Source organism: Triturus cristatus, chromosome 10 (assembly GCF_964204655.1).
Source record: "Triturus cristatus chromosome 10, aTriCri1.1, whole genome shotgun sequence".
NCBI lineage: Eukaryota > Metazoa > Chordata > Amphibia > Caudata > Salamandridae > Triturus > Triturus cristatus.
In genome coordinates this window covers 1,223,327,277-1,223,343,858 of record NC_140593.1, presented here as the reverse complement: position 1 = coordinate 1,223,343,858, position 16,582 = coordinate 1,223,327,277, and the positions used below count along the sequence as shown (strand labels likewise).

The 16,582-nt window shown below is 48.3% G+C and overlaps 1 protein-coding gene across 4 annotated transcripts in view; it reads right to left on the bottom strand.

Annotated features, from left to right (window-relative positions):
• L1CAM (L1 cell adhesion molecule) overlaps nt 1–16,582 on the bottom strand; it is a 729,162-nt gene that overhangs the window by 87,323 nt on the left and 625,257 nt on the right. For all 4 annotated transcript variants that reach the window (XM_085629771.1, XM_085629773.1, XM_085629772.1 and 1 more), the window contains 4 exons: nt 12,461–12,604; nt 4,857–4,968; nt 4,014–4,180; nt 1,653–1,812 (listed from right to left, as the gene is read on the bottom strand). In XM_085629771.1, the coding sequence (XP_085485897.1) occupies nt 1,653–1,812; nt 4,014–4,180; nt 4,857–4,968; nt 12,461–12,604 (583 nt within the window). The remainder of the gene's footprint in view (nt 1–1,652; nt 1,813–4,013; nt 4,181–4,856; nt 4,969–12,460; nt 12,605–16,582) is intronic.

The following is a 16,582-nucleotide window of genomic DNA, read 5'->3' as shown; positions in this document are numbered from 1 at the left end:
AGCATGCTCCAGTAATGCCCTGTCTGTGCTATATGTCTCCAGTAGAGCAAGCATGCACTAGTAATGCCCTATCAGTGCAATATGTCTCCAGTGGTGCAAGCATGCTCCAGTAATGTCCTCTCTGTGCTATACATCTCCAGTGGTGCAAGCATGCTCCAGTAATGTCCTCTCTGTGCTATACATCTCCAGTGGTGCAAGCATCCCTCAGTAATGCCCTGCCATAGCTATATTTCACCAGCGGTGCAAGCATGGTCCAGTAATGCCTTGTCAGTGCTATATGTCACCAGTGGTGCAAGCATGGCCCAATAATGCCCTGTCAGTGCTATATATCTCCAGTTGTGCAAGCATCCCTCAGTAATGCCCTGTCAGTTCTATATGTCTACAGTGGTGCAAGCATGGCCCAATAATGCCCTGTCAGTGCTACATGTCTCCAGTGGTGCAAGCATCCATCAGTAATGCCATGTCAGTGCTATATGTCTCCAGTGGTGCAAGCATCCCTCGGTAATGCCCTGTCAGTGCTATATGTCTCCAGTGGTGCAAGCCTCCCTCGGTAATGCCCTGTCAGTGATATATGTCTCTAGTGGTGCAAGCATGCTTCGTTAATGCCCTGTCAGTGCTATATGTCTCCAGTGGTACAAGCATGGTCCAGTAATGCCCTGTCAGTGCTATATGTTTACAGTGGTGCAAGCATGGTCCAATAATGCCCTGTCAGTGCTATATGTCTCCAGTGGTACAAGCATGGTCCAACAATCCCTTGTCAGTGCTATATGTTTACAGTGGTGCAAGCATCCCTCAGTAATACCCTGTCAGTGCTATATGCCTCCAGTGGTGCAAGCATGCTTCGTTAATGCCCTGTCAGTGCAATATGTCTCCAGTGGTGCAAGCATCCCTCGGTAATGCCCTGTCAGTGATATATGTCTCCAGTGGTGCAAGCATGCTTCGTTAATGCCCTGTAAGTGCTATATGTTTCCAGTGGTACAAGCATGGTCCAGTAATGCCCTGTCAGTGCTATATGTTTACAGTGGTGCAAGCATGGTCCAATAATGCCCTGTCAGTGGTATATGTCCAGTGGTGCAAGCATCCCTCAGTAATACCCTGTCAGTGCTATATGCCTCCAGTGGTGCAAGCATGCTTCGTTAATGCCCTGTCAGTGCAATATGTCTCCAGTGGTGCAAGCATCCCTCGGTAATGCCCTGTCAGTGATATATGTCTCCAGTGGTGCAAGCATGCTTCGTTAATGCCCTGTCATTGCTATATGTCTCCAGTGGTACAAGCATGGTCCAGTAATGCCCTGTCAGTGCTATATGTTTACAGTGGTGCAAGCATGGTCCAATAATGCCCTGTCAGTGCTATATGTCCAGTGGTGCAAGCATCCCTCAGTAATACCCTGTCAGTGCTATGTGCCTCCAGTGGTGCAAGCATGCTTCGTTAATGCCCTGTCAGTGCAATATGTCTCCAGTGGTGCAAGCATGCTCTACTAGTGTCTTTTCTGTGCTATACGTAGTATGTATATCTCTCGTACAGGCATGAAAGGCTTTCTTTCGCAGCCACTGCTCTCCATTGGTGGTGATCTCTATGTACCAGCACCCCATTCCTACCACCTCTCCATCCCAACACACACGTGGCATCTGTCACTCAACACCCCCTCGTACTTGTCACTTTCTGGGGATTCCTTAATCTCCCTGTCGTTCATCTTCCAGGTCACGCTCTTCTTCACGAAGGAGGGGTCGAAGAGGGCGAGACACTCAAAGTTGGCCTCTTCGCCCTTTTTCACCCTCAAGTCCTCGGGCAGTTGAATGATCCTGGTGGCATCTAGAAGACAGAGAATGCAGTGAGCGAATACATGTGCTGACACTTTGGGGCATATTTGCAAGGAGATTGTGAGTGCTGAGCTGTGGCTAATTTGTCAGCGCCGCGCTTTGACATTTTCAATATGCAGGGATGCGCTGTATACACAAGAATACGGCGAACCCCTCACTAGCGCTGGCAATAAAACTAGCTGCCTAGCGGCAATGCAATGCACACTTGCACCAAAGTGCAAGGGTGCCTGCGTTGCAGGGAATGATTGTTTATGTGCAGGAAGGTGTCCCTTCCTACACATAAACAATCAATAATGGCGATGTGTTACTTTTATTTGTGCTGCATTCTGCATCACACATAGAAGTAGCAAATCGCCATTATTAAATGATGGTTTATGTCCAGAAAGGGACACCTTCCCGCACTTAAACAATCTTTTAAGGCATGTTGCTCTTTCTATTTGTGCTGCACAATGCAGCACAAATAGAAATAGAAAAAACGAGGAGAAATCAAAGTATTTCTCCTCGTTGCGCCATTCTAACGCCTGCTTTTTCATGGCGGGGTAGGGCGGAAATGCAATGGGTGCTGTGGTGGAACACCAACAGCAACACCCATTGCACGCCTCTTTCACGCAAAGTGATGCGTGTAAATGGGCCGTATTTACAAGGTGGCGTTGAGCCACTCAAAGGGGCATATTTACTACTAAAGTGACGAAGCGTGGCATTAAGCCAAGAGGGCTAACGCCACGCTTCGTCACTTCAGAAACGCAGGACTGCACTGTATGTGTGCTGCTCAATGCAGCACACATAGAAGTTGTAAAACTTAATTTTTTGAAAGATTGTTTATGTGCAGGAAGGGACTTAACGCTGCCTTGTAAATAAGGCAAAGCCCCTATTGCCACTGGAACGTCATAAAAAAGTGACGTTCCAGTGGCACCACGGACTTGCAAATATGCCCCACAGTGGCTTAGCGCCGTTTTGTAAATATGGAGAAGGGCATAGCGCCACCGGAATGTTGCTTAATGCTGTGGTTGTACAACACTGAGACATAGGGACTCTATGTGTGCTGTTATGACAGGTGTAATGCTGAGATCCCCGTGTGTGTTGCTATGTCATGGTGTAATGCTGAGACCATGAGAATTCCTCTGTGTACTGCTAAGTCACTGTGTAAGACTTAGACTAAAGGTGTCCCTGTGTGTGTTGTTAATTGACTGTGTAACACGGAGACCCTGGGGTTGCCTGGATGTGTTGATAAGTCACTGTGTAATGCTGAGACCCTGAGATTTAAAGCACTGCTATGTCACTGTGTAATGCTGGGCCCTGGGATTCAAAGCAAAGTCACTGTGTAATGCTAGAACCCTAGGATACCAGCACTGCTAAGTCACTCTGTAATGCTGGGGCACTAGGATACAAGCACTGCTAAGTCACTGTGTAATGCTGGGACCCTGGTATTCAAAGCAACACTAAGTCACTGTGTAATGCTGAGACCCTGAGATTTAAAGGACTGCTAAGTCACTCTGTAATGCTGGGGCACTAGGATACAAGCACTGCTAAGTCACTGTGTAATGCTGGGACCCTGGTATTCAAAGCAACACTAAGTCACTGTGTAATGCTGAGACCCTGAGATTTAAAGGACTGCTAAGTCACTCTGTAATGCTGGGGCACTAGGATACAAGCACTGCTAAGTCACTGTGTAATGCTGGGACCCTGGTATTCAAAGCAACACTAAGTCACTGTGTAATGCTGAGACCCGGAGATTTAAAGGACTGCTAAGTCACTCTGTAATGCCGGGGCACTAGGATACAAGCACTGCTAAGTCACTGTGTAATGCTGGGACCCTGAGATTCAAAGTACTTAGGGTGGATGGGACAAGATGGGTGGGACAGAGTGGATGGAACAGAGGGGATGGGACAGAGTGGATGAGACAGGGTGGATGAGACAGGGTGGATGGGATAGGGTGGCTGGGACAGGGTGGATGGGACATGACGGGTGGGACAGGTTGGCTGGGACAGGGTGGTTGGGACAGGGTGGATGGAACAGGGCGGATGGGACTCTAAAGAAGCCAGTTAGTTTGAGGTGCACAAATAAATGAGTGGAAAGAGTGGTCCTCTCTGTGAAGACTGATACACCATGCTTTGGTCAGTCAACATCTTATGTCTGATTACACAGATCTCAGGGATCAGGTCCTCACTCCGGACCCCTGGAGAGCATACTCACTCTTCACACTGAGGGTGGCGGTGATGTAGACAGTGTCCTGGTCGTTGCTGGCAGCGCACATGTAGGGACCAGAGTCCTCCCACTGGGCGTCCGAGATGCGAAGGGTACCGTTGGTCAGCAGGAAGTGACGCTCCTTCTGTAGAACCTCTTCCTGTTGTCCGTCCAACCTGTTCAGAAGAAGAGCAGGACCCAGAGGCTGAGCTGGGTTCACGACAGAGCGGTCTGCACTTTGCATCTCACCATTTGGTGGTCACCCACCGGGGCCCCGTGACACGGGCTCCAACGGGAGCCACACTTTCTGACTTTGTAAGTTAAGAGCAGTATATTTTACACCTTCCGATAACATAATCTGATGATTGTCGACCACTGGAGAGGTTCATTCAGTGAGGGTGCGATATTAAAGCTGAAAGCGGAAGATAAGCGAGAGGAGGTGAGCCTCGAGCGCTTTAATGGCAGGATAAAGGCGCTATATAGATTCTGTAGTTGATCAGCATGCATGTGGGCACTGGAGACCTCTTGGCTAGATTCCCAAATGAGAAATAGCAAACTGCACAACCTATGTCGCTTGGCCATATGTGGTGGTGGCAAAGGAGGACGTCAGAGGAAGGTGACGTAGGAGAAGGGTCCCCACAAATATACACAGGGTGGGCAAACAATGCACAGATGGGAACCTAGTTCTCATAGGCTTTAGTACACAAGGTCAGTGGCAGGGCCATTTTTGTTAAAAAGAACAAATATGGCCTCTTTATCATGTGAGGCCCCTAGGGCCTTGCTGTGGTAGCACCGCCATGCTAGGGTGTAGAGGAAAAGCAGACGCGTAACACAACCTGTGTGCTCTCTTACCATTGGATGGTGGGCACTGGCGCCCCAAATGTTGAGCAGTGCATGAACACGGTCATTCCTTCTACCGCTTGATACTGCAGGTTATTTGTGGTCAGGATTTGCGGGGGGAGCTCTACAGAGAGAAAAAGGATCATTAGCAAACATGAACTGTAAAGGAGGGGGCAGAGACAGAAAATAGGGGAACAGGGAAGGAGTTTGGGATTTTTGAGCTAGAGAAAGAGACATAAATAGAGACACATAGAGATACAGAAAGACATATGGACACAGGTCAATTTAGTCCTTTGTTTTTGGTATTGCCCTTGTACATAAAACTGAGAAAGGACTTAATATTCAACCTGAGTAAGGCTGGAAAGGCCGAAACACATCGGTATTGTGGCAGCCATCTCAATAAAACATATGAAGAGCATAACAGTGGCCAACATTGGGTTCATGGAATCAAAATATGCCATTTAAAAATTCTTCTCTGATTACTTTCCAGTTGTTTTGTACCCTCACATTTAGAGATTAGTATTGCATGAGCACCTCTCTGTGCCACTATTTTTCTGAATTTTATAGGACTCTTGTAGACAGGAAAGCAGTAGGAGAGGGCATCAGACATACTACACCTTTTTTTTCAATTTGACAAATCTGGGTAGTGTAAATAGTGCTGAAGCTGCATATTCTAATCTAGGCACTACCTTTGTGACATTTCTCTACAATCACTTCCTGGGCAACCACTCATCTGAGTAGGGGCGAGTGTGGACGACCGCCCTCCTGCAATGACAGCAACAACTGACGGTCATTTGGCCAGCACATATCTGTGCTCACCTAATACCAGAAAGCATGTTATGTTTTATTATGTTAATGAAATTTCTTAAGTGTGCAAATACCAGGAGGTGTCGAGGCGCTAGGTTAGAAAAATAGTCTAGGATTCCGCAACTGATTTAGACAAAAAGCCATGTTTTCAGTGCCTTTCTAGATGCTAGTAAGCTAGGCATGGCTCTGATATTGGGGGGCAGTTCATTCCAGAGGTTGGCTGTGCCCAGTACAAAGCTCTGATATTGGGGGGCAGTTCATTCCAGAGGTTGGCTGTGCCCAGTACAAAGCTCTGATATTGGGGGGCAGTTCATTCCGGAGGTTGGCTGTGCCCAGGACAACGCTTCTACCTCCTCAGTTGGTCCTGTGAATCCTGGGAATGGGCAGGTTATTTGCTCCCGAAGACTGCAGGGAACTGGATGGCTCATATTTTTTAAAGCTTTGTCTCAAATAGAGTAGGACGCCTTCATGCAGAGCATTGTATGCAATGCAAAGGGCCTTAAATTTAGTGTGTTGTGTAATAGGGAGCCAGTGTAAATTGCAGATAGCTTGTGCGGCTGACTTAAATTTGGGAATTTTCATGACCAGCCTGGCTGCGGCGTTTTGCAAAATGTGCACTTTATTCTGGTATTGGTTCTGCATATTTAGGTAGAGGCGTTGCAGTAATCAACTTTTGATAAGGTCAGGGCAGTACCACCGTTCTCTTGGTTTCTTTGAGATGAAATAAAGGACTTTCTTGATAGTCCACAAAGTGTAAAATGGTGATGAGAGCGCAGCATTTACCTGTTCTCTAAAGGTGAGTTTAATGTCCATAATGACTCCTGGGTTTTTGCTTTCTTAACTGGGACCGTGAGGGAACTGAACTCCTCTGGCCACCATGACAGGGACCAAAATGTAGGCTGGTTCCTGAACAAGATGACCTCTGTTTTACCTGAATAAAGTTTTAGACAATTTCTATCCATCCAGGTGCCAATTATTATCATGCAGTTTAGAAATCTTTCTCCCGTATCAATATCCTTTATAGTCAATGATACCACAATGTGTGTGTCATCTGCGTAGGATGTAAAATCAAAGCCAAATGATTTTATCAGGGGTGCGAGAGAGGTGACACAAATATTAAACAACGTCGAGCTGATAGAGGAGCCCTGTGGGACTTTGCATGGAAGAGAACAGGTGTCTGAAACATACGCATCCAGGGCCACTATCTGAGTTCGCTCCGATAGGAAGGATTTTAATAGAGAGAGGGCCGATCCTTCAATACCTATGGCCTGGAGCCCGTCGACCAAAAAAACGCGGTCGACCGTATCGAAAGCGGCCGATGAGTCAAGGTGGACCAGGACAGCCTTACCTTCTTTATCAACACTCATCCGTATTTCTGCTGTAGTTTTGATTAAGGCTGTCTCAGTACTGTGGCAGGCTCTGAAACCAAATTAAGAGTCATCTAATAACTGCTTATTCGGAATAAATGTTGCCAATTGTCGGTTCATATCCTTTTCTAGTAATTTTGTAGGAAGAGGCAACCGGGAGACAGGTCGCTAATTATTAGGATCGGTGGGATTTAAACTGGGTTTTTTCAATAAGGGAAGAATGGAAGCAATCTTCCACTGTTTTGGGAAGTAGCCTTACCTGAGCATGGCATTAAAAATGTCTGTTAGCGGAGTGGCAATAATTTCAGCGGCTAACTTGAATATGGCAGGAGGACAAGGATCAAAAGGTGATCCTGACTTGCCACTATGAATCAACGACAACACCTGAGTTTGGGTCAGTGTGGCGAGCTCGGAGAAAAGGGCTTGGCCTTCCTCCCTGGTGCTCTGTTTATAAGCTTCCTGAACGCAGTTGTAGTTGTGTTCAAATTTATTATTAAATCTGATCAACTTTCTGAAGAAAAGAATTTGCAAGTGGATCGCAGAAGCCCTGAGTGCGGTCTAATTTGTTATTACCTGGCACTACGGCGAGCTTAGAGACTATATGAAAGAGCTCTTTGATTGAATTTTTTGCTAGCTCGATTTTTGGTGGGAAGTCTGATTTTTCTTTAAAAATCATAAAATTATACTTGCTGATAGCTGATTTGTATATTTTGTCTACCTCACTATACTCCTTCCACCATTTCTGTTCTTGTCTGCATGGTTGTCTCATCAATCTAAGATTCTCAGAAAGCCAGGGCGTGGAGGTATTACCCCGATGCAAGCCGATAGTCTTAAGTGGAGCTGACCAAGATATAGCAAATGACAACCATTCTCGATAAGACGTGATGGCTAGATCCAGGGTCTGTATAATATCCAACTGCCCCTGCTCAAGACTTTGGATTAGTTACTCCTCCTGGATTTTATTCCATGCTCGACATTTTACTGCATTGCAGGAGATTTTTTTCCGGCCTCGTGTTGCATTGCAACTTTACCTCAGAAATAACTGCCTGGCGGCCCGTCCACGCCAGTGGCCAACGTTCAACCAGCTAAGGAGGGATTGTTTGAACATATCCCATCCAGCATATGTCCGACACTAGGAGCGGGCCATCCACTAGCTGGGTTACACCAAAACAAGCCAATGTGTTAGTAAGTTCCTCTCTATCTTCATCATCTAGGATTTCCAGATGGTAGTTGAAATCTCCTAATATAGTCAAATTGTTTGCAAATATGCTAGCTTCCAAAAGAGCGCTTATTGATGGGACAAAAGTATTCCTATTGTCCAGTGGTATATTAATAACCCCTTAAAGGATTGAGTTTTGGTGAGTTTGATATAAGAAGTCAAAGCCTCACAATCTGGCCTGGAGGCTGGCCCAACAAGCATTTGCAATGCAACAGGTCTCACATTTACGAGAGTTTGAGATCTTGGCATTGTAAATGACAATGCTTTTTATCTATGTGTTGTTTTTAAAACAGATAAATAAAAAGCATTGTCATTTACAATGCCAATAACTGAAACTCTCACAACTGCATTGCAAATGCGTTTGGCGCCCGTGCTATAAAGATGATTTATAAAAGCATTAGGAGAGATAGGAGAGAGCGTGTTCTGCCTGTAGGCAGGACAAACCTTTTAAGAAAATAGTGCTCGGAGGCTGTAATTAAAGCCAACCGAGTAACAACACATGTAACAGGGGGTGTCCTCATGGGGGGTTACAAAATGAAACATGGCAGTACTAAGGAAGGGACTACGAAGCCTATTGACCAATGAAAAGCCACAGTTTACAGTGGACATTGACACAAGCAAATGAAAAATATGGGCGGAGAGTGGGCGGAGCTTCAAGTCCATATCTGAATACAGCATGCCTCGCAGAGCAGGACATGCACTGCCCAGGCTCGACCTAAAATGGCAGTCAAGGTATCCCTGCAGATTACTGCCAGACCACCACCTCGTTTGAGAGGTCTGCCTACACGATGCATGGCATTGTGTGGTTTGGCGATGTTACCAGATCAGGACCTGAGGACTCATCTGCCCAACTTTCAGTCACAAAAGCTGTATCCACCTGTTGGCTGACTACAAAGTCACCGAATTCAAAAGCGTGTTTTACTAATGATCTAGTATTTAAAAGGGCTACCTAAATTTTGTGTGTGGAACCCAAACTAACACCAGCCGTTGGTGCTCTATTGCTCCTAATTGGCTTTTCCAAAAGGCTAGCACTCAGTCTACATTTAATTATAGTCAAATTACGACCAGGACAAGTCGTATTAGGATTGTAAATGGGTTTAAACGACCATACGCTGGGCTCTTAACCTTTCCGGTTGACTGCAAGAGAGTGTCCGCTCTGTACATTATACAAGGAGCTGGACGGGGGTCAAACGCTGGTTGCAGTCCGGGCATGGTCGGGCACAGATGTGGGCAGACAAGCTTGCCTTAGGTCCACTTTTGGCTCGCCTAAGGCGTGGACGCGCCTCCTCCTGATTTAAATATCCCTCCTTGCGAGGAGGCGTAACCAGGTTCGGGCTCTTTGCAGCGCGTCCAGTTATAAACAGATGGGTGAAATGATAAACCAAACTGGGGTCCAGCACCCCTGCAATCCACTCGCAGGCTCCCCTGCGAGGGAGAGCATCTGGTAACCAAGGCAAAGTTAACTGAAAGGTGAGGAAACCTAAAAGCGATAAAACAAATAAAATAGGGTGAAAACTCTTCCAATATGGCGGCAACATAAACAGGAGCCAGGCACCTATTCAAGGTCAGTAAACCTCTGATGCTCTGGGGTGAAGAAGGGTGCATCATTCAAGATGGCTGCAGTCATGAAGTCACTTCCTGCTGTAAGGGAGTGACATCTTGAAGCGCTCCCGCTCAACATCAGACACGCCTCCTCCCTGAACATCTTCAGCAAGACGCTCAAGACCTGGCTTTTCGACTGATAGGGAGCAGCTCATGCCCCTCCCCCAGCGCCTTGAGACCCTCATGGGTGAGTAGCGCACATACTGCTCCCTTGATTGATTGATTGACTGATTGATTGATTGATTGATTGATTGATTGATTGATTGATTCCAAGTGTTTGAAACTGAGGCTGGGTGACACATGGAGAGGGAAGAGGTTGAGGAATGGTCTCCAAGTTGTGTTATTTGTTGGAATGAGGAAGTGTGTGTAGTGCAAGTGAATGCATTTCTCCTGCAGCGGGGGGCCTTGCAGGCTTCCTCTCTCCAGGAGGACCTGGAACTCCCCCATTCATTCCAGCCTGTGTCCCAATCAATCACTCAATCAGGATATATGAAGCGTGGCTAAGCACCCAACAGGTTTAAACCTCTTGTGTCCCGGTGCATGTTCCGAGGAGCCTGATTAGACTTGGTTGAGTGCTTGTGAGACACAAGGTCTAGCACTGATATATTTGAGGTAACTAGTATTCATTTATGTGAGTAGTATCTCAGTCTGTCCTGTAGAGGGCTGACACAGTGGAGGGGGTACAGGCTACAGGCAGCAAAGTCTCTCTTTGGGGGGGGGGAGGCCCCAGTATCTTTCCCCTTGTGTCAAGCAGCTCTGTGTACATGGCCTGAATCTCCTGAAAGTGTGGGCCCCTTGTTGGCTGAGATCTCTGGCCCTGGACCTAAAAGAATTGCTTCTGTCCAGAAGGGAGTATTTTAGGCTTTTCAATCCTCCTGTGTGTTTTTGGTTGGCTAGGACATGAGGAACATATGGTACACATGTGTACAGTATGATTGGTGCCCATAAAGACACTAGGATTGAAAGGCTAAGTGGAGCTTCTCTTCATGACTTACGTGCCACCTACAGGAGGCATCTGGCTAGGTCTGGCGGAGTTTGTGGAGTTCTCTGAAGTGACCAAAAACCTCAGCCGTGCGGAGTTCCGCAAGCGGTGGAGCCCGTTTGGTCTCGCCGTTCGTGCTGATTTTTAGTGCTGGTTGTTTTTACTGCACTGGGAAATCAGTGTGAACAGCACCATGCACAGTGCAAGAGGGCGCTGGTTCTTTCTGCTGCGCTAGTAGATTTTCTACTCAAGCGCCACCTTCCTCAATGCGAACAGAAGGTTTCTCAACGCAAGCAGTCATGACCATCCGCGACCGCCCGCATTGAGAAATCTCACTGGGAGGTGGTCTAGCCTTGGATTCCTCTCGCTCACGCTCGCAAACTTAGCATTGGCGAGCTCGAGGGAAGAAAATACTCCTCTCCACAATTTTTTCGGAACTCTGCATGCTCTGCGGTCAAAGAGTGCAGAAAACTCCGCAAACTCCACGAACGTAGCTCAGTGCACTGCAGTAAAGGTTTCACACTGTATTGTACTGTAAGTGCTTTTAGATAGCGCTTACCACCTCTGGCTAGGCGTTGAAACGCTTTATGGAGGGTAGCACACTACTCCACACCCAGGATTCAGAGAAGGTAAAACACATTACAAAGTACACCACGCAAATAAATACGTAGACATTTTTTATAGAATCTGTGTTTTTATTAACCCTGGGCGTAGTTCGCGTAGTAGCGCGACGCGAAGTGCACTACGTGAGATACGCGTAGCGCTACGCAAACTGCGTAGTACGCTGATCACGATGATTGCACAGTGCCGGATGCTTGTCCGCACCATGCAATCATTGCAAACGGCATCTCGCACAGTGCAAGCGGTCATTTTCTGCCGCTCTAGTAGATTTTTACTACGTGACCACTCACAATGAGAAACCTGACCTCCCTGCATTGAGAATCTTGCCGGGAGGTTTATTTTCCATGCTCGCGATCGGCAACTTGATGTTGCTGATCGCGAATGAGGAAAAAGTCTTGCAGGGATCTCATTTTGCATGCTCGCGGTCCCCAACTTGATGTTGAGGACCGCGAGCGAGCAAAAAATGCCAACTACGGTACGCTACGCAATTTTGCACTGTGCTATGTGCAATTCACGTAGCGCGAAGTAGCACGAACTACGCAAACTTCTCGAGTGAAGCGTAGTTGTCCGCCCAGGGTTAGTTTTTATAAGTGTCTCTGCAATTTGACAGTTCGTACTCATATACTGCATGTTTTTATTTTTCACATTACATCACGCAATTATGTCTTCTCTAAACGCTGTAAAAATGCAAGACTTCCAGGGAATTGTATCCTGCTGATGTTTGTCACTTGCTTTAACTTTCTTGCATGTATGAGTAAGTTAGGGTAGGGCTAATTTCTAACCCACAACAGCTCCTCCTGTCAGCCCAGACTGCTCGCCCTCGCCACCATGTGAGAGTCAGTGATCACAGGGCCACCCAGGAGGTTTGCACCAGAATGGATGAACTCAGGAGACCTTAGGCAAACAGGAGATCCAGCCACAGACAGTGCCCAGCAACTACCCAGAGCCCCTGACCCTAGACAGGCATCACTGCAGTTTAGAGAAAAGTAAAGAGGATGAAAGGCGGAGCAGTACTCACTCAGAACGTAGATGTGGGCATTGGCCAGGATGTGGCCGTGCTTGTTGACCGCCTCACACTGCGCCACGGCCGTGTCATTCGGCTGCACTGAAGACATGATGAGCGCGCTGTCCTTCACCCTACGGAAGGGGTTGGGGTCCAGCTCTGAAACACAGCAAAGGGGGGACAGGTCAGCGGGTCAGGGCTGTCTCTACTACGGCAACTGGTGAAGACATACAGATCTGAATCTCACATTGAGGCAAGAGAACCGAGCTAGGTAAGAGGGAACTGAGCTAGGTGTGAGGGAACAGAGATAAGTGTGAGGTGACCAGAACTTGGTGTGAGTGTGAGGGGACCAGCGTTTGGTGTGAGGTGACCAGAGCTAGGTGTGAGAGAACACAGCTAGGTGTGAGGGACCAGAGCTAGGTGTGAGAGAACAGAGCTAGGTGTGAGGGAGCAGAGCTAGGTGTGAGGTGAAGGAACAGAGCTAGGTGTGGGGGGAGAGCTAGGTGTGAGGGAGCAGGGCTAGTTGTGAGGTGAGGGAACAGAGCTAGGTGTGAGGTGACTAGAGCTGTGTGTAAGGGAGCAGAGTTAGGTGTGAGGGAGCAAAGCTAGGTGTGAGGTGAGGGAACAGAGCTAGGTGTGAGGGAAAGAGCTAGGTGTGAGGGAGCAGAGCTAGTTGTCACTGTGAGGTAAGGGAACAGAGCTAGGTGTGAGGTGACCAGAGCTGGGTGTGAGGGAGCAAAGCTAGGTGTGAGGGGCCAGAGCTAGGTGTGAGGGAGCAGAGCTAGGTGTGAGGGAACTGAGCTAGTTGTGAGGTGACCAGAGCTAGGTGTGAGGGAGTAGAGTTAGGTGTGAGGGAGGAGAGCTAGTTAAGAAGTGAGGTAATAAGGCTAGTTGTGAGGTAACAGAGCTAGGTGTGAGGGAACAGAGCAAGGTGTGGGGGAGGGGAGCTAGGTGTTAGGTAACAGAGGTAGGTGTGAGGGAGCAGACCTAGGTGTGAGGGGACAGAGCTAGGTGTGATGGAGCATAGCTAGTTGTGAGGGATCAGAAATAGGTGTGAGGGAACTGAGCTAGTTGTGAGGTGACCAGAGCTAGGTGTGAGGGAGTAGAGCTAGGTGTGACGGATGAGAGCTAGTTAAGAGGTGAGGTCAAAGAGCTAGGTGTGAGGTAACAGAGCTAAGTGTGAGGGAACAAAGCTAGGTGTGGGGGGAGAGCTAGATGTGAGGGAAGAGAAATAGGTGTGAGGGAGCAGAGCTAGGTGTGAGGGGACAGAGGTAGGTGTGAGGTGACCAGAGCTAGGTGTGAGGGTGCAAAGCTAGGTGTGAAGAACTAGAGCTAGGTGTGAGGGACCAGAGCTAGGTGTGAGGTGAGGAAACAGAGCTAGTTGTGAGGTGACTAGAACTAGGTGTGAGGGAGCAGAGCTAGTTGTGAGGGGACACATGTAGGTGTGAGGTGACCAGAGCTAGGTGTGAGGGTGCAAAGCTTAGGTGTGAAGGACCAGAGCTAGGTGTGAGGGAGCAGAAATAGGTGTGAGGGAGCAGAACTAGTTGTGAGGTAATGAAACAGAGCTAGTTGTGAGGTAACCAGAGCTAGGTGTGAGGGAGCATAGCTAGTTGTGAGGGGACAGAGCTAGGTGTGAGGGAGCAGAGCCAGGTGTAAGATGACCAGATCTAGGTATGAGGGAACAGAGCAATGTGTGAGGGAGCAGAGCTAGGTGTGAGGTGAGGGAAAAGAGCTACATGTGAGGTGACCAGAGCTAGGTGTGAGGGACCCCAGGGCAGGGAGAGAGAACCCCAGAGCTGTGAGACAGGGCAAGGGCTGGGACAGAGAGGACCCCAGGGCAGTTCTGTAGGTGGGTGTCTAGAGGAGCACAGGACTCACAGGCTAGGAGTGAGGACTCTCGGGATCTAGTGTAAGTGTAATGAGAGATTTAAGGCCCCCTGGGCTCAATGGGAGCACAGGGCAGGGAGCGGCGCCCCCCGGGCTGTAATGTGAATGTGTGGTCAGAGGAAAGAGGCTTCCAGGGCTCTATTGTTCAGAGAAGGGAGGCATCCAGGGCTCTAGTGTAGGTGTGTTTAGAAAGGAGCACAGGGCTTTTAGTGAGGACTTCACGGCTCTAGTGAGAGTGTGTGTTCACAGGAGTGTGCTGGGAGCAGGGATTGCAAGGGCAGGGCTGCTATCGAGGACTCCTGGGCTCTAGTGCGAGTGAAGCAAAGGGCTGATAGGGAGTTGTTTGTGGCTGTAGTGTGAGTGTGCTTCCAGAGAGCACTGGACTGGGTAGTCGAAGGTTCTAGTGCAAGGTGCTCACCGAGAAGTAATGAACCACAAGGGCTCCAGGCTGATGTGCCCTGAAGTGCTTACCGCACGCCATTCCCCATCCCCCCAACAGGTTCTCAGTGTATTCTATTTACTCCACGCACATCTCTGGATCCTGCGAAGGATGTGAGATGTTATGTTGTTCGACAAAAGTATCAACCAGGGTCTTTGCCGAACCCTTTCTTTCCATTGTATTCCAAATAACACACTGGAGCAAGAAGGCGCAGAGGAAAAAGAGGAAGCGTTGATAAGGTCTCAAGTCATAAGGGAAAGGTCTGAGGAGGTAGAGGAACAGCATCAAGTCTTATCCTATGAGGAGTGAGACCAGGCGACTTCAGGTAAAGGCTTGAGGTGATGGAGCAGAGGGCCTCGTGCTTTACAGTCACAAAGTCATGAGGTTTAGGAAGAAAGAGGTAATGGGGAGAGATGGAAGAACAAATAGTCTCACCCTTTGCAGGCAGAAGGCCAAGAGTCTTCGGATAAGGCTTGAGCAGAGGGTCTCATCCCTTAGAGGAACAAAACCACGTGGACTGAGATAAAGGTGTAAGGAGGAAGAAAAGCAAACAGTCTCACTGATTATCTGCCCAAAGCCTGGGGACCTCAGTTAAAAGGTTTGAGGCAGAAGAGCAGAGGGCCTCACCCTTTACAGGCACCCAGCTATGAGCTTTGAGGTAAAGGTGTGAGAAGGGGGAGGTGGTGAGGCACACGTCTCCACCGTTATAAGCACAAGTCCAGGAGACTTGTGTTACACTTGAGCAGAAAGTGAAGAGGGTCTCACCCTTCATAGGCACAAGCAGCTTTATTAAGAGCTTGGTGAACATGACAGATATACTATTTGCTGTATTACAAGTGCTGTGGGTTATAATACACTTGTAATGAGGTGGACGGAACACCTGCAAAGTTTGCGAAGGAATATCCCATCTCAGAAACTCTAAAAGAGACAATAGTAATATTGGCCAGGTGTCTTTAGATGAAGGCGTGAGGATCTGGAGGAAGAACTCCGGGCATCACATTCTAAAGACATAAGCCAGAAGGCACAGGCCACTGACACAACTCACATCACACCACACCTCAGGAAGCTCCACTGGCGCCCAAGTCACAAATCCGCTCATTTCAAACTCCTCGCACACATATTCGAGGCACCACACATCTTAGGGCCCTCCTACCTGAACAGTCTCATCTCCTTTCACCAACCACCCAGACACCTCCGCTCCGCAGGACTCCTACACACACACATCCCACACATACACAGAACTAGATCAGAAGGACAGGAGTTCTGTTACATCGCTCATAAAGTGAGGACTGGCCTCCCAATCCACATCAGAGCCCCCGCCACTCTTCTTGAATTCTGCAAGAGGCTGAAGACCTGGCTTTTCAATTAACAAACCTACAATAAGCAGGGCTAGGCACACACACCCGCTCAGCATCAGAATACCCTCTCGGGTCATAGTGCACTTTACAAATACACATAGCATAACAAGGAGGTCTCACCCTTTATAGGCACTCCATGAATTTTCCAAGTCACTTTGGGCTTGGGCTTCCCATACACCTCGCAGTCCAGTCGTGCCGTCTCTCCGGGGCTGTACAGAGAGCTCTTTGGTTTCTTGATCCAAGGATAAGTGTGAGGTGACCAGAACTAGGTGTGACTGTAAGGGCACCAGTGTTAGGTGTGAGGTGACCAGAGCTAGGTGTGAGAGAACAGAGCTAGGTGTGAGGGAGCAGAGCTAGGTGTGAGGTGAGGGAACAGAGCTGGGGGAGAGCTTGGTGTGAGGGAGCAGAGCTAGTTGTGAGGTGAGGGAACAGAGCTAGGTGTGAGGTGACCAG